The 26,579-nt window shown below is 55.5% G+C and overlaps 1 protein-coding gene across 2 annotated transcripts in view; it reads left to right on the forward strand.

The window, feature by feature from the left end:
* The window catches only part of RPTOR (regulatory associated protein of MTOR complex 1), a 314,811-nt gene extending 288,788 nt beyond the window's left edge, over positions 1-26,023 (forward strand). Inside the window, exons 25-35 of one of the 2 annotated variants that reach the window (XM_043462839.1) lie at positions 3,752-3,857; positions 6,996-7,110; positions 8,407-8,531; positions 9,638-9,742; positions 13,248-13,295; positions 19,707-19,813; positions 20,514-20,641; positions 22,304-22,390; positions 23,262-23,378; positions 23,643-23,772; positions 24,434-26,023. In XM_043462839.1, coding sequence (XP_043318774.1) covers positions 3,752-3,857; positions 6,996-7,110; positions 8,407-8,531; positions 9,638-9,742; positions 13,248-13,295; positions 19,707-19,813; positions 20,514-20,641; positions 22,304-22,390; positions 23,262-23,378; positions 23,643-23,772; positions 24,434-24,502 — 1,137 coding nt within the window. In that variant the 3' untranslated portion in view covers positions 24,503-26,023. The remainder of the gene's footprint in view (positions 1-3,751; positions 3,858-6,995; positions 7,111-8,406; positions 8,532-9,637; positions 9,743-13,247; positions 13,296-19,706; positions 19,814-20,513; positions 20,642-22,303; positions 22,391-23,261; positions 23,379-23,642; positions 23,773-24,433) is intronic. The other variant, XM_043462849.1, reaches the window with a different exon arrangement.
* Positions 26,024-26,579: the final 556 nt, after the last annotated feature.

Consider the following 26,579-nt stretch of genomic DNA (forward strand, 5'->3'; position numbering starts at 1 on the left):
CAAATAAGCTTGAGAAAAGATGTGTAGCATTACAGCAGTTATTCACAAGGGAAGTCGAGTTACCACAATGAAATAGATAACTGCACGTCTGTTAGAAGGGCTAAAATTTTCAAATCTGTCAATACCAAGTACTGGCAAAGGATGCAGAGCAGCTGAAACTTTCATACTTTGCTGGTGCAAAGGCAGAGTATTGCAAGCACTTTGGAAACATTTGGCCCTTTCTCATAAATTAAACCCATACTTACCATAGAGCCCAGCAATCCTACTCCTAGATATTCACCCAGGAGAAATGAAAACTTCTGTTCATTCAAAAGCCTGTACTTGAATATTTACTTTATTCATAATCACCAGGAACTGGGAACAACCCAGGTATCCTTCACCGGGTGAATAAACTGCTAGAATATTTCATATGATGAAATACTAATTCACCAAATGTTTTCTAAATAAACTGAAACATACACACTATGGATGAATTTCAGCTGCGTTATGCTCAGTGAAAGAAGCCAGACTTAAACTGTATAGTTCATTTATACGGCATCTGGAAAAGGTAAAACAAAGCTACAGCGATGGAAAACAGAGGTGGTGCTGGGCTTGGACTGGGGGGAGAGCCAGACTACAGAGGGCATCTAGCAGTTTGGGGTGAAGGAACTATTCTGCATGTCTATTGTGCATGTGACCATGGGGCTTTTCAGAACTCAGAACTGGGTCCCAAAGGGTGAGATTTACTGCATGTGAATTGCATCTCGGTCACCCTGATGCTTTGTGAGGTGTGGTCACGTGGTAAAAATGCCTGTATTTAGCTATCAGAACCTACAGTGAACTCTGATCTGCCCTTCAGAGCTGCTTCCTTAGCGGTCAGTGGCCTTCAGCTTTGTAACTCCACAGGTGTCGTGCCCAGAGGAGACCAGTCAGCCTGCAGCCAGGGCACTCCCTCCCAGCACTGCTGACTCCATCATTGTTTGGGGAGGGTGGTTTGTTGTTAAACAAGGTCTCTGTCCCACCACAGAACTCACTTTGTTTCTGGGGGAACCCAGGGAGCTCTCTGGTGGGGACTTCCATGACCTCACGAGCCTTCCAGAGGTCGAGCTCCAGTCTTGATAGTCACGTGCCTGTTGTGTATATTATCCCATGCACTTGAACTCCTTTAAATTCAGAGGCATTGAGGGTGTGCCCTGTGTTTCACAAATTCATCATATGAGGACCTGCTCACCTAGCAAGGCCCGCCATCAGGCTTCTGGGACCCTCTGGTCTTCCTTTGTTCTGAGCCCAGGCTGCCCCAGTGACAGGTGAGGAACAAGGGGGATGCCATCACCAGCCTTCAGCTGCCGGCTCCACGGGAGGCCTCAGGAGGTTTCAGCATCATAATTGGGTTCTGTCTGAGGAGAAGCCAGGTGTTAGGAATCCTCAGCGTGTTGTGATCCTAATCATGTAACACTATTACCCTCACCCACATCCCTCCAGCTCTGCCGGGAAGAAAGCTCAGCACGGTCTGGGTCTGGGCTTCTGTTTACTCGGAAGCTTCTATTCATCCTGCAGAGCCACGTGGGAAGGGGAGGGGCAGGGCAACTGAGCAGATGATTAAGAAGGGCTGAGCAGGAAACAGTCTGGTCCCTCCGTCCATCCTCGTCCTTCCCGGCCGGCCGATGCCTGCTGCTTCTTGCAGCCTCTGCTCTCTCTCCCTCTCCTTGTCTCTCTCCACCCACACCTCCCACGCTGCCCCACTGCTGCCTGCCCCCGCTTGTCCTAGCGCTTCATGGTGATTGTCCCCAGGACAGTATGTGCACTGGTTCCTGGACTGTGGTTCCGTTCAGTTCAATGCTGCGAGTCCTTCTCTGTGCTCTGCTGCTTAGGACTCAGCCCAGGGCAGTCATGCCCGGCTGTGCGGCGGAGGTCAGTCTCTCTGAGGCCCCAGGGCGCATGTGGCCACACTCCCATGCACCGCTGCCTCCTGTCCCCCTTCCTTCCTCCTGCCTGCCCTCGCCACGTGGAGAACTTCCTTTCTGTCTGTCCTACTCCCTCCCTGCTCCTAGACCCTTCCTCTAAACCCACAGAAACCAGAGCTTCATTCTAGTTCTGTCTTTTCATCTAGAGGTTTTCTTATTATCACTCTATGTTATTGGTCATCTGTAATTTCTTTTCCAATAATCTCTGGATTGTCATGAAATAAAACCAACTGGTAAAAACCCACCATCTATCCCAAGTGCCTCTGTGGGGTTATGTCTACAACACTAACCGCTTTGGAGGCTCTAGGTGACTTTTCTTCTGTTGTCTCCGTGTCAGGATATCTTTGCTGTTTTGCTGGCTGTGGGTTTGTGATTTTTAAGAGAAAAAAGACAGGATTGTAGCAGTGAAATCCTGGAACACAGACCCCTCTGGTCTGTGCACAGGGATGAGATAAGGTTTAGCGTTGTTTGTTTGTGATCAGAAATAACACGGAGCAATTGAGAAGACACAAAAGTTCTCCGTGACCATTTCGTGTAATAACTGCCTAAAACGTGACCTAAACTGCTTCCCATCTTCTCAGCTACGCTTGCACACAGGCACGTACACGTGACCACGTTCACCATTCTTCATCCTGACGCTTTCTCCAGCAGAGAAGATGACTTTTAAAATATTGATTATGGGTTCCCTCTGCCTGTGCAGTGTTACCTGGCTGAGTACAAGGCAGGTTAGCTCTCAGCCAAGAGGAAGTAGGGTTTTTCCTAGTTTATTTGATTCCTTTTATATTTGAGAACTTTACAGGTCTGAGTTCTCAAACAGGCAACCAGAGTTAGGCAAGTTGACTGTATGATGAAGAAGGTACATCATTTTTACACGACAAGTGATTATGTTCTGAATATAGTAAACTTAAATCCTAACTTATTGTTTGCTAAGTGTGGCCCTCTCCTAAACGGCCCATAAGCACCACACCAGCCATGAAGCAAGAAGGCCTTTATCCAGGAAAGGGGACTGTTCCAGCTTCCACATACTTAACATGCAGAAGCTGATGGGCAGAAGTTCCCAGACATAGGTTCGAAGCTCCTTCCTCACTCTCCACCCACATGGAGTCTGATGCCGGCTTCATCCCTTTGCTGTGTTAGGTGGAGCCTGGCAGGCAGCGGCTCCTGCCCGCCAGGGGTGAGAAGGCCCCGCCTTCAGGCCCAGCTGCCTCTCCAGCACCACAGGGCAGCCCTGCCCTGGCTGCTGCCCTCTGTCACTTATGAGCTCGTTCATCTTCTAACCTCGTTTCCCTTCGCCGTCAGAATAAAAGCAAACCTCTCTGAGCACACCTCATCTTTTCTGATTTTGCATTTAAGGGTACAAAGGAGTCAATCTAGTGTCTGGCACAGCGGAGCCCTGCAGGAAACACCCAGCCCTTATCCCTGCACCTCCGCCTCGAATTCTGTTTGCTTTGAAAGCAGCCCCCTCGCTGCCCTATCAGAGTGTGACAGCTTCTGGCCTGTACGGTTGGGCTGTCGGAGTCAGGGGCTTCCTGAGTCTCTGCTCTGCGTCCCTGAGCCAGCCAGCCCTCCCCCAGGTCCTGAGTCCCAGAACCTCCACACCCAGCAGTCAGCAGGGGGCAGTGCCCCCAGCTCAGGGAGGGAAGCAGGTTTGCGGGCTCAGTGACCACCCTCTGACTGTCAGGGTCTGCTCTGACTGCTGTTGGGCCCTGGACCGACCAGAGAACCAGGTTTCTTCTGTACCTGCAGAGGGGGAACCCTCTCATCTGGAAATACTTGTCTTAATTTTTTTTTTTTTTTAATTGTTGAAGATTCCAGAAGAGCATGACCTGGAGAGTCAGATCCGCAAGGAGCGGGAGTGGCGGTTTCTGCGGAACACCCGTGTCCGGAAGCAGGCACAGCAGCTCATCCAGAAGGGTAAGGGGCGTCCCCAGGGGTCACCGCGGGCAGTGAGCCGGCCCCCACTTGCCCTGATGCAGGCAAGGAATGAGGCTGGCGGAGATGCTCCAGGGAGGAAGGGGTGCCGCCATGGGACACCACTCACCTGCCCGGGAAGGCCTGGTCCCCGGGCACTCTGTGCCTTTGTCCCCAAGGAGACATGGAGGCTCTCTGGGATCATCATCCAAGGAAGCTCCTCGCTGGCAGCCTCTGGGACAGTCGTGACTTCTACCTTTTGTCATTTCCAGAGAGAAAGGAGCAAGCCCTCTGCAGGCCCTTGGGTCCATGGCGGGGTGGCCTGTGTCCTCACCATGGGGACAGAAGACAAACATCAGGCCCTGGTTGTATTTGCCTGGACCCAACCTGGCCCCCAGATAATTGTTCCCTGTTACCCCAGACCTGTTTATCAGTCACATTTTGACCAAACCTTTTACTAAATTTGCCAACGGGTGCTGTAAGCGCCCACTTTGCATACCCCCCAGCCCCACCCCACCCCACCAGTGTGGGGACGTGGGCTGCTACAGGGAGGGCTGCTGGGCCGCGGGTCCCCCTTATGTCAGCTGCAGCAGCCCCTACCCCCAGGCACTGAGGCAGGGTGGGAGGGGGCAGCGGCGGGGCTCCACCCTGTGGTTAGGGCAGCTGCCCCGCCCAGGGACGAGCCTCCTCCTCCCACTTCCCCAGCACACAGCCCCCAGGGCCAGGAGCCAGCTCGGCCCCACAGCTGTGGGCCTTCATCGCTAGGCCAGCTTTGGGCAGTGGACGATGCTCCCTGGGTACTGCACAGAGTAGATAAGCAGATTCCTCATGATTTTGTGGAATTATTTTCATGACCTTCTCTCCCTGTTCTGTCAAATTCCCTTGATTATTAAGGGTTACTTTTATTTTTTTTTTTAATTTTAAAAATTTATTTATTTGGCTGTGCCAGGTTTTACTTGCATCAAACAGGATCTTTTTAGTTGTGGCGTGCAGCATGTGGGATCTAGTTCCCTGAACAGAGATCGAACCTGGGCCCCCCCACATCGGGAGCATGGAATCTTAGCCACTGGGCCACCAGAGAAGTTTTTTGTATTATGGGTTACTTTTTAAAGTTGAGGGTGAGGACCCATGAGACCATCCCTACCTGCAGGCAGCCTGGAGTCGGGATCTCACCCCTGGCCCACCTGCCCAGGCCTGGTGCCCCCTGAGCACTTCCAGAAGCAATGCTGTTTCAGAAGCACTTCGAGTGCATTCACGGTGCTCTCAGTGAGATGCTCGGGCCACATTCCATTAATGCGCAGTCACTTCTGCTAAAACCAATCTTGGTTGTTTGTAACTCACCTCTGTGAAGGTGCATTCTAGATGTAAAGCCCCCAGGGATGTAGAATTCAAAGTCTGCCAATTTTTCCAGGAGAGTTTGAGCCGCCCAGCTTGATAGGAGCTCTTTGAATTATGGTGTCAAGGACCTGTTTTCTTGGAAGTCCGTGATTCTTTAGAACCCTGGGCCTACCGAAGGGGACAGCAGGACAAATTGGTTTCCCTGTACCCACAGGCAGCCTGGGAGCCAGTCTGCTGCACGCAGCGAACATCTGAAGGCAGTAAAGGCCACACTCTGGGCTGGTATTGTTTTGGTCAGCATTGCACAGGGAGTGAAGTTAGAGCCGGTCATTTGAGAACCAACCAGGTTTTCCAGACAGAAAAGAAAAAAAATCATCTTTGTAAATTAGGGTCAGGGGTTCTCTTTTCCAATCTTTGTGGGGAAAAGATCCTCTTGTCTGACACACACCGAAAGGAACTGCTGAGCTGCTGGAGACCTTGGCAAGTGAGCTTGCAGGCAAGAGTCTCACCGCCGGCAGACGTGGGCAGAGAGGGCAGGGCCACTAGCAAGGCCACAGCCTCCTCCACTGCCTATAGTGCTCAGAGCCTGTACTCTGTGTGAAGCAGTGGTTTCATCTGAGGCTAGCCGTGTGCTGGGAAGGATATGAATCGTGGAATATCTCCTGCAGGCCCAGCAAAGTCATCAGACGAGTCCGTGAGGCCCCAGGAGATGAGCTGGGAGAGTTAATGCTGCCTCCCCTATCTATGAGCCCTCCAGCCAGCCCCCGTGACGCAGCATCATGCCCAGATCTGTGCGTGTGTGCAGAATGCCTGCAGTGACTCAGGACCTGAGTGTCCCCTCATCTTTCCTGGGTCAAATTACAACCCCTCCCTGGGGAACCCATGGCTGACAGGGAGGGCACCTCTGGGCAACAGTTAAACCCTCCCGGACCTGTTTGCCTGTCAGTTTAATCCCATCCTGATGATTGAGTGGCTTTCAGTGTTAGCTATTTTAGCAAAAGGAGACAAAAAAGACTGAAATCGTGGGTGGCAGCAGCTCGCCTAGCAGGTGCCAGGTTCACGAAGCATGGCCACCACAGTTGCTCTCTGTGTCACCCAAGACCAGCAGCCACAGAGGGGGTGACCCTGGGGCTGCGTGTCATGGGGGCTGCTTGCCCTCCACAATGGGCAGGAACCGGGGCCGCATGCCTGGCTCCTCTGCATGAGCCTGCATCCTTCAGCAGATACGTGTGTGAACCCATCTGATGGTCCCCACACTGGTATCCTCTTTTTGTTGTTCTTCTAGAACTCCTTCAGGGCCATAGCAGTTTTTCCCAGGTACCTGTGTTGGGGCCTGGGGAGCAGATCCCCGTTCACGTCCTCTGTGTGACTCTTGATCAGCTGTCTTTCCATCATTTCAAGGTTCCCACCTTTCCAGACTGGAGCCCCCTCCCTCTGCACAGGACCTTGGCTGGGTTGCAGACAGTGATGGCCAGACCAAAGCTTCAGTCTTGGGTCTAAGTTACGAATCGCCACCTTACTGAGCTTTGTTCCAAAATCTTTGACATTCTTTTCAGAAAACCTTAACCAGCGTGCACTGATCTGAATATCGCCGACGGGTTGTCGTAACCATGAGTCAAATGCCAGCCCTGTCTGAGCAGAGGCAGGGCCCTGCCATCAGGAGCCCACCTACACTCTGTCTCCTGCTTTCCTCTGGGCCCCTCCCAATCCCCCAGACAGGAGCGGCTGGTGTCAGCCTTTGTAAAACACGTCATTGACATTTACTGCAAATCGAGGCCCATTGTCATGTGTTTCCCTCGGCAGGTATCACAAGGCTGGATGACCAGATATTTCTGAACAGGAACCCTGGCGTCCCCTCCGTGGTCAAGTTTCACCCCTTTACGCCCTGCGTGGCTGTCGCTGACAAAGACAGCATCTGGTACGGGGGCGCTTATGGGGCTGGCCTTTCAGCTGGAGAACAGGTAGCCCCAGGGGGTGTGGGCAGGATACCCCCTGCCCACTCCGGGCGTGGAAGCTCCTCACCCCAAGCCTTTGGGCTACGTCGGGGGTTGGGGCTGGAGAACTTGCCAGCAGATGCCTCTCCTCCTGATGCTGCCCACACACTCCCAGAGCTGCACTTGGCCACGTTACCACAGGCACTCCAGAAGCCTGACCACCGTTACGTGTGGGCCGGGACAGGAGCTTCGGGCACTAAGATGGGGCTGTTCTTGTGCAATGAACAGAAAGCAGAGCACAGGGGCTTGTTAGGACCCCCCAGTGACAGGGCATGTGATGGACCCGCTCAAGTGCAAGGGCAGCAAGTGTGCAAAGGGAAAGCATCAGTACCAAGACACCACTTTAACTCATAGCTACTGTTGCCCTTATGTCACTGAGAAAGCGCACACTTGATGGGAGAGGGCCATGGGGACGATTCTTTTTATAGCTGATAAAATGGACAGAGTTCTTATCTATTTCTTATTCTTCTCCTTTTTCATACATAACATAAAATTTACTGTCTTCTCCATTTTTAAGCTTGCAGTTTAGTGGCATTAAGTACTTTTACATTGTTGTGCAGCCGTTACCACCGTCCACCTCCAGGACTTTTTCATCACCCTAAACTGAAACTGTGTCCCCATTAAACACCGACTCCCCCTCCCCACTCCCCAGGCCCAGCATCCACCACTCAACTTTCTGTCTCTAGGAATTTGTCTGTTCTGGGAACTTCAGATAAGTGGAATCATCTAGTATTTGTCCTTTTGTGACTGGCTTATTTCACTTAACATACCATCCTCAAGGTTCATCCGTGTTGTAGCAGGTGTCAGAACTTCCTTCCCTTTTAAGATGGAATAGTGGTCCATGTGTGTGGATCACATTTTGTTTCCTCCTTCATCCATCAATGGGCACTTGTGTTGCTTCCATCCTTTGGCTGTGATGAGTGACACTGCTGTGACCTGGGTGCACATCTCTTAAATGTGTACACAGAGGCGGGATCCTGGACACATGGTCCTCGGTGTTCAGTTCTCTTGAGCAACCTCTCTTGTTCTGCGTGACGGCTGCGCCATCTTACATTCCTACCAGCAGGGCACAGGATTCCAGTTTGTCCACATTCTGATGACACTTGTCCTTCTCTGTGTGTTTGTTGGTGGTTTACCTGCTGGTATCAGGTGGTATTTCCTTGTGGCTTTCATCTGTACCTCCCTGATCACTCACCATATTCCTGTCTTATTCCCTGAAGCTTTTGGGACTGGGAGAAAGGGGAGAAGCTGGATTATTTCCACAATGGAAACCCTCGGTACACAAGGGTCACAGCCATGGAGTATCTGAATGGCCAGGATTGCTCGCTTCTGCTCACAGCCACAGGTGAGTAGGGCTCCCATGGTGGGGGTCTGAACCCGGATGCAGAGGCGGCAGGGGACAGATGCAGGACCCCAGCACGAATGGACAGCAGGGTTCCTGTGACCTCAGTTGCTTCTTTTGATAAAGGGGACCCACCAGTCCCAAGCAAAGGCCACCATCATTAAAGGCACACCTAAGGGGAGAGGTCCTGCTGGCAGCCCTCCCAGGAAAATAGAGTCCAGGCCCAGCCCCAAGGCAGCCTCCCGGCAGGCCTCAAACAAAAAAAGAAAGACAAACCCCCGCAGTGGTGCGGGAGCCAGTAGGGTCTGCGGGGCATTTGACAACAGGTCACACTGAACCTATCTGAGAGCAAAGAGGAGGCAGAGAGGTGATTCCTTGGGAACAGCAGACATGGCAGAGGGACCAAGGGCCCTTTGGGAGTCAGGTCCCAGTGGGGAAGCAGCATGAGGCCTAAGTTCTAGAGCAGGGAGGCATCATGTCTCAGCGAAGATCAGGGGCGGGCCAGCAGATGGAAGAGCCAGGGACTCTGCTTGACCTGAGTTCCCCAGTGTGTCCCCAGATTACCTTGAACTCCCTCTGCAGCTCAAGGCCAGGTTGTCCCTGAGGGGCTAGTGAGGCTAGAGAACAGGGCCTGGGGGCAGCAACACCAGGAGGAAGGAAGGAAGGACATACAGACAGGCAGACAGGTGGTGGCCCACACTCAGGCCCACCTGGCTGCCCATCTGCCGGAGAACACTGGGACCTCTGCCCCCTCCTGGGGCTGGAGAGGCAGGGAGGGGTGTCCCACCGGTCTCCTGAGTCGTGTGACAGGGTGGAGAGAGAGGCCCTGTCCCTGTGAGAGACCGGCTCTTCTTGGCAGATGATGCCCACGGTGGTGGGGGAAATCAGATGCTGAGGTGGGGGCTCCACCCTGAAGCCCCACATCAGGCCGGAAGGGGTCTCACACTGCCTATGTGTGGCTCCTCCCCAGATGAGAGAACTGTCTGCCCTCGGGCTGCCTGGTGTGGGCCTGAGCAGCCTGTGTCCTCCGGCACCCCCAGGAAAGGGGCCTCCTCCCCTTCCCAGAGCAGCCAGGCCTGCGTTTTAATCTCCTGTCTCCTCTCCCCAAGATGACGGTGCCATCAGGGTCTGGAAGAACTTTGCTGATTTGGAAAAGAACCCGGAAATGGTGACGGCCTGGCAGGGACTCTCGGACATGCTGCCCACCACCCGAGGTGGGTGCTCCCGGGGTCCTGCAGGAGGTCGGTCCACTCGGAGCCCCTGAGTCCCAACCAAGCCAGCTTCCCTCTTGGGAGGCCCTGCTTGCAGCGAGGTGAAGGGGAGGGTGTGTGTGTGTGTGTGTGTGTGTGTCTTGCCGAGTTCTGAGCAGCCCGCAGCCCCTGTCCTTGGCTTGAAGCGTGTGTTGCTTGTGAGAGCGCAGGCACAGCGGGGCCTGGGGCTGCATCCTGTGCCCCTCATACCCAGAGTAATCCCCTCTCATGAGCACACAGCAGGCACCCTGGTAGTGTCTGGTCCTCGGGAGAGGCCAGTGCACCGCCTGCCTGCTCTGGGCTGAAGGAGGTGTGGCTGCAGTGTCCGCTGGACGCCACTCTGTGTGCTGCCTGTCGGTGGGACCCCACGGCCAGGGTGAGAGACGCCGGCACCAGCTGCCAGTCTCTGGGTCCAGGCCCATTATCGGGAGGTCTGCACCCCTCAGCCTGGCGCTCTCTGTGCACACAGCATTTACGTGGCTATCGGTCTGGATTTCCAGATCCTCCCTCCAGTGTGATCACAAAGCCTGTGCCAGATGGAGGCAAGAGTGGTTCATCACCCCACCCGCTCCGCCCACCTGGGGTCTCTGTGTGGCCTCCCCTGGTGATCAGGTGCTCAGGTGACTGCTTTTCTCTCCTCCATCTAAGCACCCTCAGGGGCACGGCCAGCTCCACGGCAGACACTTCTTTATATGTTAATTTTTTAAGTATTTTTACATTTTCTTCAGGGACAAAATAGTTTTGTATCGAACCCCGCAAGCCCCACAGCTGTTTTCTTGTTGCCTGGGCCCCTGTGAGCCCGGTCCTGTGCTCCCATGCATGACAGCTGCCATCACAGGGTCCCTCCATCTCTCTCTTGCTTTTTCCTCTCTGCCCTGCAGCGCCCCCACCTTCCACCCGCTCAGCCGCCAGCCCCACCCCAGGCCTGTGCTGAGGCTCCAGCAGAACAGGTGGCTGACGGCCTCCCTGTAGTCCTCAGGTGCTCACGCTCACATTGCAGGATATGCTGGTCAAGATGAGTCGCGGTCTTCAGTCCTTAGCTTCGTGCTGCCATCCCAGCAGGCAACCCGTCCCAGGCTCCAGCATTTCACAGACCCCTGTGTAGGGAAGGCAGGAGCTGGTAGAGAGCAGGGTCAGGCTTCTGGCTAGGCCAGAGGATGGGAAGGTGAGGAGCCCACTGGTGGCCCAGTGAATATGCTGTTGTCTAGCCTTTTCCTTTTGCAACGGCCCACCTACCCCAAATACTCACCTACCCCAAATACCTGCCACCCCCAAATGATGTATCTGTGGTTATTTGCCCACAATGTCACTTGCCTTTGCTCCAGTGAAGGTGAGAGGAGCTGCCTGTCCAGGAGACAGCATGCAGGTGGGGTGACGGGGTCTAGCTGAGGTGACAGCAGTACAGCCCTGGGGCGCCCCTGCACTTGTCTCCCCCAAACATCACCTGTGGGGGGGGGGGCGCTCCTGGCCCAGGTGTGTGCTGCAACCCTTCCTTGAGAATAGGTTCCACTGGTGTAGACAGACATGTTTCCTACAGACTCCTTCCTGCTGGACCCGCCCCCTTTCCTCGGTCTCAGAAATCTCCCATGACAGGCATTGTTGGTGAGGGCTGATGAGGGTCTTGCCTCCAAGTCTTTGTCAGCAGGTGGGGTGGGGGTGCTTTGGGCGGGCACTCTTTGGCAGCTAAGCCAGAGTTCGTTTGACCAGGCAGCAGTGGACTTAGCAAAAAGGAAGATGTTACTTCCTTGTTCTTTCTGGAGGAGTGGAAAGTAGAAGGGGCAGGGCACCTGGGAGGCCAGCTGCTTTAAAGGGTCAGGACAGGAAGGGCTTGTGTGTTGCAGGGCCTGGGACGGGCGCCCCGAGAACCAGGCACCCCTGCACCCTCCAGCCTCCACAGCTTCCCTCAGTAGCACAGGGACTGCAACCCCAGCAGGGCCAGAGAGGTATAATTTCCATTTCAGGAGCTTAAGCTCAGTAACCAAGGGGTGAGGCTGATGGATTTCTGGCCCCTCTGCCAACTTCTGGGTGCCTTCTGCCCATTAGTACCTGCTTTCTTTCTCTTCACTCATCTTGGCCTCTGACTTGACAATCACAGAGCTGTTGGTCGTGATTCTGGGGGAAGAACTAGCAGCTTCTAAGGCCATTGCTTTTCAGTGTCTGGAGGCCCCCCTGCAGCGTGACGCCCTTCAGAGTCCTGGTTGTGGGCCCCTGGGACCTTGTCAGGCAGAAGCAACAGCCACCACCCCCTGCTCCAGATACCTCTCTGGCCGATGTAAAACTCCCTGTGTTCCACAGGGAGGTCCTCCGCCTGGTCTCAGGTCCCAGGCAGCCTCGAACTGTGTAGGGGGCATAAGGTACCCTGAGGGGAGGGGCTGCCATCATCAACTCCTCCATATGCCTGTGACAAGGGATCCTACACAGCTCTGCACCCTGTGAGGCCCAGCCCACCATGTCCTTCAGTTCCAGAGGTCATAGGGGGTGTCGTCTGTGAACACTGACATGTAAGGCACGTGGGAGGGAGGACTTGGCGCTCCCTGAGTGGTGAGGAAACTCTGCCTGTGAGGTTCTCCTGTATGCTCTCCAGCTCAGAATTCACTCACCGAGTCGCTCTCGTGGCAGCCTGTTTGCAAAGATCTGAACCAGTGGTTTGGGACTAAAGAGACTGTTTCTTGCAGGAGCCCTAACCCCTGCCTTTTAGAAGTTGTGTGAAATGTGCAGAGTCTCTGTGTCATCTTAGCATGCCCCTGGCTCACGTGTGTACATGTGTACCCAGGCATGGACACACATACATGCATATGCACATGTAAACACATATGCTCCTGTGCATGCATGTGCAGTTAGCCTGGGGACACTCCCCTCATGGGGATCCCCCACGGTCAGGAGGAACTGAAGTCAGTCTGGGTCGTTGGCCATGCCCTGAAGCTGAGTGAGCCATGTTCTGAAATAGCACTGGTAGTGGTACCACCCACTGTCAGGCCAAGGTGTCCACAGTCACCTGGATACAAACACCATTCTCCGGAGGCCTCCTCACCGACCCGGGGCCTCGTGAATGAAGAGCCGTCCTCACTCAGGACCTAGACAGAGGGTTGCCTCCACTCCTCCGGCTGTGGCCAGTGGGTCAGCTCCTGCCAGTCGGGCCGCACTAACAGTGTGTGTGTCCGGCCACTAACTGCCACTCGCTGGAAGTGCCACGCATGTCAGGTCATGTTTTCCTTGAGTCTCAGCACCTTCTGATTTCCCATCTTGAGGTTTTTTTAGCCAAAACCTCCAAATGTTGAGTTTTCACGTTCGTAGGTACTTTGGCCCTTTTCTTCCGACTGCAGCCCTGGCCCGGGCCACTGTCTGCCCCTTCCTTCTGTTTCCTTCGTGGTGCTCCCTGACTCTTTGTGGTGTGTTTAATTCTGGCTGATTTGGCTTTGGCTGGCCGGCTTCCCCTTGCATCAAGCCCATAATCCCTGTTTCCTCGCAGGTCTGGCCCGAAAGGTCTCGATCTTTCTTGACCACAGTAAGCAGGGAGGTGAGTGCCTTCCCCTTATCTGTGAGGGCCGGGTGGGAGCCGGCTCCTCTGCTCTGCGCAGTGACATTCACTTGCCCACTGTGCTCTCAGGTGGCAGAGGGTCAGGCCTATGGTTTTTCTTATTCGCTCATCCGCATATGCTCCTCTGATACAAAAGACCTCACTAGCTGAGCACTCAGGTCTCATGGGATGAATGAGGTGGCTGTGTGCAGCTCTGGAAAGAGACTCAGTGAGAGCCACAGACAGGACCGTCCCTGGGAGCCGAGGCCTCGTGGGCGCACTTCCCGGCCTCCTCAGTGGCCTCACTCTGGACTGGCTAGAGGACAGTTCAGTTCTGAGCTCCATGCCACCTTCACAACAGCCTCGGAACAGGAGTAATCCCAGTCCACATCTGCTGGAGCGAGGATGGCGCAGCTCTCAGGCTCCCAGGGAAGACGTCTCACGATTCCATTAGGACAGAGGAGTCATTCCAGAGTGGGATTTGTGTTCCCACCAAATTTTTCAAAAGAGAATACTTTCCAGAATTGAATGCAGAGTTTTTTTGAAGCATCTGTTTCCATCTGAAAATCCATGTATAAGTTTGATAGTTACCAAAACGCCCATCTGCAGTTGCCTATGTATACACTGGGTTGGCAAACTTAAAATACACACGCTCAAAATGACTCCTTTTCTCTCCTAATTTCACTAGTGGGGTAAATTGTAAAGAGATGGAGCCTTATGAATCCTGGGAGCAGATAGAATTCTTGACCTTTAACTTGCAGCATCTGAGTTTAGAGAATGACCAGCCCTGTGGTGAACTCTCTATCCTGGGTCTGTCTTTAGTTGCTCTCTCAATGACAATGGTTCCTTGCAGGAAGGCAGTGGTGGCCATGGGTCTGACACGGTCCCTTGTGCCATCAGAACTGGAAGGATGGAGAAGGGGGTCCCAGGAGGCTAAGAACAAGATGTCCTTACAAACGTACAAACTCACAGTTTAATATTTTACAAAGGACTCTTCTAGTAAAAAGTTCAAAATGAAGGAAAAATTGAGAAAACCCAGGACTGACTCCATCTTCACTCCTCCACTTTCCGCCAACAGCAACAGTAGTGGTGGTAACCAGAAGGGTTTCTCTCAGAAAGGGCCTCAGAGGAATGACAGGGTCACTTGCCCTGAAGTCCTGAAGAGAAACCAGAGGACACCTTTCTCAGCCTTTCCCTGGGGCACCTGGAGGAGAGCAGCCCTGACCCCTAGTTGTCGCCTGCGTGGAAGGCAGCAGTGACCCCGGAGGGCAGGGAACAGATCATCCAGCACCCGTGTGTGAACTGGACGCGAACTTGGGCCTTGGTCAGTTGTTGGTATTCGTCGCCTGGAGCAGCTGGGCAGCGAGCAGGGCGCCAGCCACAGAGCTCTGGGATGGCCCGTGCGGGTGGGAGGGCCACAGCCGCCCTCCTATCGCAGCTGCACGCCGCCTCTGGCGCCGCAGGCATCTGGGGTCAAATCTTAGCGGGCAGCCCTCTCAGTGCTGGAGGCAGGACGCAAGGCCGGGTGGTGGCTCCTGTGGGCCTGCAGGGCAGGCACACAGGCTCCGGGGAATGACAGTTCGCTCCTCGCCCAGGACGTGTGTGCCCAGCCCCACTGACGGGGAACTCCCGCACCGGGTCTGCTCTGATCCTTCGCAGCTGCCTAGTGTCCTGGGTCATCTCCCTAAGTGAGAAACAGAAGTTTAGGTAAATCATTTGTCCCTGAACAGCCCAGATTTCTGTTGCCAGCCGATTCCTGAGCCTCTGAACCTGCCAGCTGTCTAGAAGTGTTCACAAGCCCTGAGAGGCCCTACCTCATGGGGAGGCGCTGCGTCTGCGTCCCCGGGGAGACAATGGGGGTCGCCATCCCTCAGGTCTGAGGTTTTCGCATGTGCTGGTGGGGTGGGGACTGGCCCCTCCTCCTTGGAGTTCTAGAACCATCACTCCCAAGGGCATTTCAGGTTGGGGGTGATGGGTCCTTAGTCATAGGTCCACATAATGGGTCCTCAGAGGTCAGATCCCTGTGTTGGTTTTCAGGGGCCTAGTCTAGACTTCCAGGGGGGTCCTTCGAGGTCAGTCTGGACCGGCCACTGAGCCTAGAGGGCTGATCATGGACATCACAGGGACCTAAGCCTCTGAAACCATGTGTTTCTTCTTCTCACTGCCTGCTTGGCATGGGTTCAGCTGGATGCTGGTCCCTGACTTACACATTCGAGCTTGCTATTCTCCAGCCCTCCCTGCGCCGTGCGCCTATATTTTAATGAAGAAATCCCCTCTTTGGCCAGCTTTTGGAGAGGAACATGTAAGCAGGGCTTGTATCCAGAATAAAGTCAGCCAAAAGTCTCTGCCTCCTGGCGAGGGCCACCCCACGCCTGGCTCCCGGGCAGTGAGAGCAACGTCACACTAGATGGACTGTGCTCTTGGGCACTCAGGCTGCCCGCCCAGCATGGGGGAGGCTGCAGCACGCATGCAGCCTCCATCCATTAGGCACCCTCTGTGTCCTCAAGGCAGCAGCGTGGACCAGGAGGAGGGACCCTCCGGAGGGGAGCCCAGAGCAGCCTGCCTGCTCCTGAAAAACAGGAAAGGCCCAGGGGACCAGGGGGCTGGGGCTCTCCGCACCACTGTCACTTCTTTGGGCGTGGGGAAGGGGGGAACCCTGCTGAGGCCGTGCTCCCCAGGAATGAAGTGATTGGAATCTTCACTCTAGTTCGAGATCATGATGTTCCTATCTTATGAGTTTTACTTAAATCACAGCCATCAATTTTGTTCCTTGTGCTCAACACGTCAAAGAAGAGTGTCACCTTTTTTATCATCTTTTCCCAACTCGTGATGAGTCAGATCATCTCTCCTCCACTGTGTCTAGAGGTTGAGACACAGGCTTGGCTGGGAAAGGTCTCAAGGGGAAAAGCCAGTGACTGCATTCCAATCTGGGCTGGAGGACAGGCCAGGACCCCAGACCCTCAGGAGAATGAGGTGGGGGCCAGCAGGTGCAGGAAGGACTCTTCCTGGAGGTGGGCCAGGGTGTGAGCAGACTATTGTTTTTATCCCAACAGTTTTCATGTTGGTCTGAGGCTCTTCCACGGATAGGAGCTCACTGTCTTAGGAGACACAGCTTCCATAGTCAGGTTCAGCTCAGAAAGCAACCTTGCCCAGAACTGTCTGCACGTGCGGGGCACCTGCCTCCCCAACATGCTCAGGCCTCGGGAAAACCCTAGGAAACCCGTGTCTTATCTCTACTGGCTTCACCGTGCTTTAGAACTAGTTTAAACCAGAATCTGAAGCTCGATGGTCCACATCAGAAAGTCCAGATTTGAAACAGGGCTCAGAACTCGTGTGACCCATGTCCCAGATCCTCTGACGGCTACACGGACACACCTTTCAGTGCCTCCTTGCAGATGGAGACACTGGGGCCTGGAGTGGGGGCTATATCTCCCCAAATTCATGTGTTGGAGTCCTCACCCCCAGCACTCAGAGGGCAAATGTATTTGAGAGAAGGATTCAGTTTAAATGAAGTCACTGGGCTGGGCCCTAACGCAGGGCAGGCTCCCACCGGCTCTGAATCCACCATGAAGGAGATGCAGCGAGAAGGAAGCTGCCACCACCTCATCTGAAGGCCAGGTGGGCCTCCTCACTCCTTCGGGATTGGCCACAGCCTCCTCTCTGTTTGCTGCAGAGGCTTAGGGCTGAGACCCCTCGCAGTCCTTGTGTGGTCCCCCCAGACTCTCTGCAACTTGTTTCCATGATCCTAAAGCATCCCAAATGTCACCTGGCCCCATGCTCTCAATGGAGGACCGCTCCTGAAAACCCCTCAGGGCCAACACGGAGCCCCCAGCAGACTGTTAAGCATGCCTGAGAACACAGGCCACCCCAGCAGTGGTCCACGGATTTAGGAGTCTTTGAGCCTCTGCAGTGACCTGGTGCCCAAAGTATGGTCCTGGCTGGGTGCATCCTCTGTGATTCATTCATGTAATGCCCACCAGGCACATCATGAGGGGAGGCAGTGGCCTGGTTTCAGGCTCTGCTTGTGGGCTGACTGGTCACAGTGTGACCTGGGCTTTCCCGGACAGAAGTGGGGTTCACATGTCATACCGTTTCATCTGCCATGCCTGAAGCCTTGTCACCCGCAGAAACCTTTATGGTACTTTGGGGTGTTTCCTCCTGCCTGGGGTCAGGGGTGTTGCAGTGGAGAGACTGCATTCTAAAAGGTGAAACAAAGGCTGGTCCATTTGTTGTGTGGAGCTGACATTTCTGCAGAGTAGACACAAATGCCGCTGGCAAAACAGGAAGGATGGGGCAGGGTGTGTGGGAGGTGATGCCTCTGGAACAGGGAGACGTTGTAGCCTCATGTGGTTGAGAAGGTGACTGAGCACAATATGGAGGGGCTGTGTGGATGTCAGGAGAGGGGCGTTCCAGGCACAGGGTCCAGTTAAGAGGACCAAGCTGGTCCCTTTCGGGCAGAATGGGAGACCAGTTGGGAGGCCACTGGGAGTCTCTGGAGCAAGGGTCAAGGGACTCAGATCTGAGCAGGAACCTGAAGTGATGTGTACAGATGAGAGTCTGGGGTTCAAGAGAGAGATTGGGCACTTGAAGTGAACTCTGTAGCCTGAAGGGAACATATCAGAAAAGAACAAATGAGAGTCACGCCCTCCAGCTCAGGAATTTGGGAGAAGAGTGGGCACCCCCAGAGAGAGAAGGGGAAACCACAGAGGCAAACTCAGAGGAGCTGCTGCCACAAGAAGAGACAGATGTATGAAAAAGCACGGTGACTTCAGTTTAGACTTCGGTGTGACCAAAAGAAAACATACATGAAGTTATGTCAGTGACAGAATAGGAGAGGATATTTGCAGTATATGCATTAAACTAAACCATCAGCGTCAGAATATATATTAAAACATATGCAGGGGCCTTCCCTAGTGACTCAGTGGTAAAGAATCCACCTGCCAATGCAAGAGACACAGTTTCGAAGCTGACCCGGGAAGATCCCACATGCCTTGGAGCAATGAAGGCCATGCACCACAACTATTGAGCCTGTGCCCTCCAGCCCAGAACTGCAACTACAGAGCCTGCTTGCCGCAACTACTGAAGCCCACATGGCCGAGAGCCTGTGCTCCACAATGAGGGAAGCCCCCTCAGTGAGAAACCCACACGCTGCCGTTAGAGGAGCCCTGCTCTCCACTGCTAGAGAAAAGCCCGCACCACACCAAAGGCCCAGCACAGCCAAAAATATAAATAAATTAATTAAAATATTTTTTAAGAATTATTTAATGTATGCAGGCTTCACACACCAATGCTGACCAGGATTTAGGGAAACTATACCTTGTGTCCATCTCTGCTGAGACTGCAGGCCAGCACCCACTCTGGGAGTGGATGGCCATTCCTGGGGAGGTGCGAAGCGCAGATGGACATGTCCCCTTCCTGGTGCTGCCGCCGCCTCCTTATACACAGGGCGCATGGAAATGTCGTCAGGGTGGTGTGGCTTACAAACTCAGGGGGTTGTGGAAGTGAAGGGCTCGTTCTCCAAGAGCATGTTACCCACAAGTTTATATGAATTAGCCAGATCTGCATTCATAGGGTTGGGTGAAACCTCACCATATAACCTTACAGGAAAAACACAAGTTGCCAGAAAATATACTCTCAGTTGAAATTGGAAACTTTTGAGACATCAGGGATATGTTCTGTGGTTTTGGACACGTGGCCCTGCATTGGAATGCACAGAGACAGGCCTGGGAGGATGCCTGCAACCTGGGGACAGTTCATCAGGGGAAAGGGCGGGCACGTGAGGCTTTCATTGTCTTAAATTTCATTTCTTTTCAAGAAAAAAAAAAAGTAAAAATGACAAGATATTAGCAACTCTTAGATCTGAGTGGTGTGTTCAGGGATTTCTGTTGTGTTTTTTCTGTATGTTTGAAATACAATTAAACATTTTAAATTAAATCTTATTTTAGAGTCCCTCTTGGTCAGTGCTGCCCTTAGGGAGGCTGAAGGTTCTTACCGCCCCTGCCCCCAGTCCGAGGGAAGGGCTACCCCATGATTCATTCACCACTGATTGTCTGTGGTCAGTCCCCTGCCTCCATGAGGGGCAGCCACAAAGCTGTTCACCCCCCAGGGGACTGAAGGACCCAGAGGACTCATACCTGTGTGTCTCTGACATCCCTTCTCAAGTCTCCAGACCTGCCAGTCATGCCCAGGTGTCCTGGAAGGTGGGCATCTTGGACAAACGGCCCTGAGATGCTGCTGTCCTTCTGGCAGATGCCTGAAAACAGCAGAGATACGGAGAGGCTCTGAATCGTCACCCGAACCTCAAGCTTGTGTGGGGTTGGGGACCCGCCCTATGGGTTGGCACCAGCTGCTTGAGCAACTGCCCAGACCAGGCTCCCTCGGTGACACTGGTGTCCATCTGTATCTCTCCAGGAGCTGGGATGGTGGTGGACTGGGAGCAGGAGACCGGCCTCCTCATGAGCTCGGGAGACGTGCGGATCATCCGGATCTGGGACACGGACCGCGAGATGAAGGTGCAGGTGAGCACACCGTCCCACACGGGGCTTCCCCAGGGGCACAGCGGGCCAGTGCTCACAGACCCCGCCTTCCTCCTCAGCTCCGCTCGCCCTCAAGGTCGAGGGCCAAGAATGAGGGTCTGTGGAAGTGCTCTGAGCAGGCAGTGTCCCCAGAGGTGGGGACAGAGGAAAACAGGCCCAGTCAGGCTGCCTCCCACCTTTTAAACGGATACAATGATTCGGTTTCTTTCCCTGTTGGATTTCTTCCTTGAGGAGCTGCAAACCTCTTCTGATTGGAAAAGCACTTTTCTTCCTCTTGGGGCCCATTTTTTTGTCTCCTGCTCTTTCCTGCTGAGCGTTCATCACACCGCCTGCCCTTCTCCAGCTTTTACAGCTGCCAGGAGGAGAGGCGAGGGGATGGTTTATGGGCAGCAGGATTCCTCCTGGACCCTTCCCTGAACTACTTAGGAGGTTTAAGAGGGAGCTGACAAGGATTCCTCCTGCTGAAATGTGCTTCATCCTCCTCCTTAGGAGAGAGGGAGATGTTGGAAAGTTTAATGGGTGCAGAGGTGTTTGCAACCCTGCCCTCTGGGCCGCAGGCCTTGGGGTCCCGGGCTGTAACTCAGGCAGATGGAGCCTGACTCCCTCTGGGCCCAGCTCCTCCGCCGCCGGCGCGGGTGGGGCCCTGACACCAGGGTGCTTAACGGGTCTGTGTCGGCCCTAGGACATCCCCACAGGTGCCGACAGCTGCGTGACAAGCCTGTCCTGCGACTCCCACCGTTCCCTCATCGTGGCCGGGCTCGGCGACGGCTCCATCCGTGTCTACGACAGGAGGATGGCACTCAGCGAATGGTAATTGGGCCTCGCCTACCCCTCCATCTCCTGGGCTCAGAGGGAGCAAGCCCCCAGGGCCAGCCAGTCACTCCCTCCAGAGCCACATCCCCTGGCACGTGGAGAAGCACACCTTCCCACCAGCCGTGGACGGGCTGTTCAGAACACAGGCTGAGGGGGAATGTCCCGGCGAGGCACTGCCTTCCCGGCCTCCATTCCCCCCTGAACACATGAGGCTACTGCCTCCCAGTTCAAACTTGTGAATAGCCAAGGAGATGGCATTAGGGACACTGTGGACACTGCCACGCTGGGCCACACACGTTCACATGGTCGCTCTGGGCACCTCCACTCTGCCCTGGGCTGAGGCCCCCAGGGGCCCTGCACCATGCCCTGTGTGGGCCGGTGAGCATGGAGGTCCAGATGTTGGTCACACACGGCTGGTAAATGACAGAGCGCCACAGGAACACAGGCCCGGGCTCCCGGGTGATGTTTACTGAACACCCACCTTGTCCCAGGGAATGGGGTGCAGCAGGTGGGCCCGTGTGCAGCCACAGGAGCCAACGGAGTGCTCGGGGGGAGGGGAGCAGGAGGGGACAGGACAGGGGACAGGGCCAAGCTGGGCCCAAGCTGATGAACACCATCGGTAACACCAGCAGGAAGAGTGCAGCCGTGAGGGTGCAGGGCTGGGAGCAGCCGGGAGGACCCATATGGACCCAGGCAGCCAGCAGGGGCGCCAGCCAGTCTGGCGGGAGTTTGGGCCTGAGGCTTGGATGATGAGTGGGCCCCAGGCAGCCCCTGGCTTGCATGGTCCCTGCAGGTCTCAGCAGGCGGGTCCCCACCGAAAACCCATACTGCCCAGCAGAAGCAGCCATCATGGAAGTGGGGGAACAAGGTTCCTTTCTGGGATGATGCAAATATTCTAAAATTGTGTGATGGTCGCACAGCTGTAAGAACGTGTCAAATCAGTGAATACATGCTTATGGGAGACTCTTACTGTATGTGAATCAAATGTCAATCAGACTTATTGTAAGAAGCCTCCCTGGGCAGGCAGTAATCTGGCAAATTGACAAGAGCCAAGGGTCACAGAGCAGCTGTGAGGGAGGGGCTGGGGTCTCCAGACCTCCTCCTGAGGTCTGAGGACAGAGACACAGGGGCTCCTGGGCATGCCTGAGCAGAGACCTGTGTGTGCTGGGTGTGACTGTGTCCTGGACCCTTCCCAGGGGTCACACTCTGAGCCCACCTCCCCGTCACATGCATCCCAATCCTGCTCCCAGTCATGGACTGCACCAGGCTTCCAGGAAAGCCCGTGTCCCTCTGTTTCAACGGCTTTACAGTCTAGGGTTCTCTGTCCCAGCCCTCAAACCCACAGGGAGATACAGTGTGAAGTCCTGGTAGGGGGGCTGGCAGTGCCCAGGGCCCCGAGACGGCATGACAGCCACCCCGCCTCCAGAGGCCCCAACGTGGCCTGAGGTGCCCAGGAAGGGGCATGCCAGGAGTGTGAGGTCACTCAGTCACTCACGGTGAACATGAGACAGTGAGGGCTGACTTCACAGCATGGGCAGACTGTGGACAGTTCACATAAACTCCTGGTTCCCTCTGCTCAAAAGAAAGTCCACTCTGCCTCAGAGCATCAGGGACGCCCACAGTTATGCCCAGGCCCTGACCCTCCTTCCTCCCCTCCAGCCGCGTCATGACCTACCGGGAGCACACGGCCTGGGTGGTGAAGGCCTACCTCCAGAAGCACCCCGAGGGCCACATCATGAGCGTCAGGTAATGAGCGTGGAATATTCATGAGACATTTTGCTGTAAAAACATTATTTTCCCTCTATCTAAAATATGTCCTTGGTATTTAAACAGCTGGGAAATATGGCATTTCAAGGTAGTAATTAACTTCTGCTCTGGGACTGGCCAGAAAGGTCAGGGCCGGCACCAGGGCAGGGACAGCAGGTCCTCCCGCTGGAGAGCTTGGCCTGCGGGTATCCTGTGGGTGGCAGGAGAGGGGGTGGACGAGGCAACCGGGGCATAGCCTTCCCACGACAGCAGCATCTGCCGGGCGTGTGCTGGGATCACCATGCGGATCCACCGTCTGCCCATAAATCCATTCCTGCTGCCTGGTAAATCCTGTGCTGAGAGCAGCAGATATTTATTTGCCCGTTAAAGGGACAGCAAATGTAATTTACTGTCACAAAGCCACCATTTCTCCAAAGAGATGCTCTTCCCTTGTTTGTAATGTGGAAACAGAACACAGCTCTCAAAACGGTGTCTGCCAGGCCCAGGGCAGGAAGAGGTGACCTCCCATCCTCCCTCCCACCCGTCACCACATCCCCGCTATGTAAAATCTAATATCTGGCCGGAAATGAACAAATAACTCACAGCCTCCCCCGGGTCTTTGCTCACCCTGCTGTGTGCCTCAGTGGCTGGGCCCTTTCTGACTCTAGGGAGGGGTCTCTGGGGCTCAGCAGCAGGCCTGGAGCCAGAGTCAGTGGGGTGGGCCCATGTGCCATCCGGGGGCCTCCCTGGACACTCTAAGGGTCCAGGGGACCGTGGCCTTGAATAGCATGTGTGGATGGCCCCTGATCGCACATGGTGCATCCTGGGCCCCGGTATGCCCACCCAGCATCACCAGAACCCCCTCCCGCAGCGTCAATGGGGACGTGCGCTTCTTTGACCCTCGGCTGCCGGAGTCTGTGAATGTCCTACAGATCGTGAAGGGGCTGACGGCACTCGACATCCACCCCCAGGCAAACCTGATTGCGTGGTAAGTGCTGCCTCTTCTCTGCCCCCTGCCCTGCCCAGCCGGCTCCCAGGGCCCTGTGTAAACAGCAGGCACCACGACCCACCCCCAAACCTGTGGAGGAGAGCTGGGTGGAAGGACTGTGGGGCCCCTTTGCTGCTCCTCACCTGCCTGGCCTCACGGCCCTTGAGGCTCAAGCCCCCTTGTGGGGGTGACCAGAGAGGAGCCCCCTCTCCCCGTGGACACGCCCACCTGCCCGCGCTGACCGCCGGGCCTTCTTGTGTGCAGCGGCTCCATGAACCAGTTCACCGCCATCTACAACGGCAGTGGAGAGCTGATCAACCACATCAAGTACTACGACGGCTTCATGGGCCAGCGGGTCGGCGCCATCAGCTGCCTGGCCTTCCACCCACACTGGGTCTGTGTCTCTGCCCCCGTCCAAGGGCTGGGGGTTGGGGAGGTGCGGGGAGGCGCTAGCAGCAGGCAGAGGCCCCCGCCCCGCACCACAGTCGGCCACCCCAGGATCTCCAGGGGCCATAGCCCCCAGACTGCACTCCCTCTGGAAGCAGCGTCAAATTCTGTCACTCAGGGGAGACATGAAGTAGCCCCACTCTTTGTGACCCCTCTGGGCCCTGCACAGACCCCAGCCCCAGAGAGAACTCCCCTTGAAAAGTCTCCTGGGGTAGGAGCAGCCCAGACCCCATGACCCGGGTGACGGCACCGTCCTAAATTACAGTCAGCTGTGTGGCTGAGGGCTGCTGTGTTGTAAATTAGGATTCTCCCACCTGCCTGCGTGTGGCACGAGGCTCCCCAGGAGCCTGGCGTGTGGCTCTCTGCCAAAACGCATGGCATGAGGTTCCCAGAGCTGTTCCTGGGGGGCCATGCTGAAAAGAAAAATGTGGGCAGTGTGCGGAGCGGGCGGGTTCTCTGTGACAGGGCGGAGGTGAGGACTCTGCACCAGCTGTGTGGCCCAGGAGCCCATCATTTCCGCGCCAGCCTTGCAGGCAGAGTTGGGGTGACCAGGCCTGGACTGCACCCCCCCCAGCTGCTCACCCCCTGTTCTCTCCTCCCTACCGCAGCCGCACCTGGCCGTGGGCAGCAACGACTACTACATCTCCGTGTACTCGGTGGAGAAGCGTGTCAGATAGCGGCCCCTCCCCGCAGGCCGCCTTGTACATAAGGGACCCACCACGCTGCCATGAACACTGGCCCGAACTGGCTGCTGAGGGCTCGAGAGGGCCCGCACTGTCTGTCTGTCTGTCTTCGCTGTCATGCCCAGGAGCCCAGAGAAGGGGGCTCTGCTGGAGTCCTTGGTGTGACGGTCGCTGCTCTGCTGAGACACGGCTCCCGGACTGAGGACACGGTCACTGTACGTTCCAGTCCCCGCCCATGCTATTGTCGTCTGAGGTTTTTAAGGGGGTAACACACTTGTTTTCTTTTCCAAGTGATGCGAGCATTAGTCCCCAAACCAGACGGAAGCCAGCTCCTGGGGCTGCGTGCCCCCTGGCGTGGGCTTCTGGGGTGGTCTGAGGCCGCTGGCAGAGGTGGAGGCCTGAGACTGAGCGAAGGACAGATGGAGGTGGCCTGCCACCCACTGGTCATCACCCCAGGCCGTCTGGCCACACCCCAGAGCCCGAGCGCACCCCTCCCCACAGGCAGGCCTTCCTTCTGAGTGTCGGCAGGAGGGGCTCTGGTTTGGAAGGAGAGGCAGGTCCCTTGGGCCACAGGGCTTGTTTCTCTCAAGTGCTGCTCTTCCCCGGCCGGTGCAGGGAACCGTGGCCTCCCCACCCGCGCCCCGCACGCATCACATGAGCACACGTGGAGGGGCTGCCCAGCCCCGAGTGTCTAGGGGTGAACAGCGCCACCCCAACCCTCTGTCCCCACACACGTGGGGGCAGCTCACACCTGCAAGGGACACAGGAGGACTCCCGGGTGGGCGGCAGCTTCACGCATGTCCGCTGCACGCACGCGTCTGTGGCAGGGCGCTGAGCAGCCACGCCTGGAACACAAGACACAACCACAATGATGATATTTTAAAAATCATATTTTCCATTTTCCTTGGGAATCAGGATTATTCAGAGATAGAGGAGTGAGCTGGCTTAGTTAACTCTGCCGGTAAGAGGCCAATAATGGGAATGTGAGGAAGAGCCGTGCTGTGGACCTGGGTGGGCTGGACAGGGCATGGGGCTGGGCCAGGGGCTGGTCGTGACTGCTCCCCCAAGAACGTTCCAGGACGGCGTCTACCGTGTGCTGGGTGAGTGAGCGGCGTGCGGGTGGGGAAGGCCGCAGAAAACTCAGCTCACCCAGTGCTCCAGACACGGCGACTTGGGAACCTTCCAGAAGCTGAGCTCCACCCACAGATGCCAAGCTGACTGCCCACAGCCGATTTCACAGAGCAGTTCCACTCCACATTTTGAGCTCACGTGTGGTTCTGTTTGTTTTGAGACGAAACTATCCCCAGGCCAAGCGCGGGGGCCCCAGTGGGGCTGTCTTCACAGGTCTGATGCGAAAATTCAATCATGAAGTTACAGAGGCTTGAGAGAGTGTGACCTAAGGGTTCATTTATCTCTATTTATTTTATCAAAATGAGAATTGAAAGACTTTGACAAAACATGGAATTGTAACACAAAAAGTGAGGATAAACTGTTAATAAAAGATAAATACGCAGAGGGCTGGCTGGAGGCGCTGTCCTTTAAGGCAAGTCCTCCATGTCCTCGGGGCTCCAGGCTCAAGGTGGTGCTTCCCGGCCCTTGGCCCCCTTGGGCACAGCCCCAGCCCTGTGGCTTGGACAGCTGGCCCAAGAGAAGGCCCTAGATTTGGGGTCACCCCACTCTGCCTGTGAGCCCAGGCCCCCAGAGGGAATCCCTCTGCCACTTCCTGTGTCTTTTTTACTTACCACCTACAGTTAGAAGCCAGAAGGCTGCATCTGAGTTGTCCTGGGGATCCGTCTTCCCTCCCTCATCCTGTGGCTTGGGGACCCCGACTCCTTCCTCAGCCAGCATCCCCTCTGATCCCAGCCTGTGACCCCTTGGGCCCACCTCGTGGTCCAGGGTTGGCTCCCCTGTAGGGGCCGGAGCCCATGTTCCTGCTGACACGCCAGCAGGCCTGAGGGGTCCCAGCCCCTTAAATGCACCTCACGCCTTTGGGGTCCCAGCCCCTTAAATGCACCTCACGCCTTTGGGGTCCCAGCCCCTTAAATGCACCTCACACCTGAGGGGTCTCAGC

The sequence above is a fragment of the Cervus canadensis genome, chromosome 1 (assembly GCF_019320065.1).
Source record: "Cervus canadensis isolate Bull #8, Minnesota chromosome 1, ASM1932006v1, whole genome shotgun sequence".
NCBI lineage: Eukaryota > Metazoa > Chordata > Mammalia > Artiodactyla > Cervidae > Cervus > Cervus canadensis.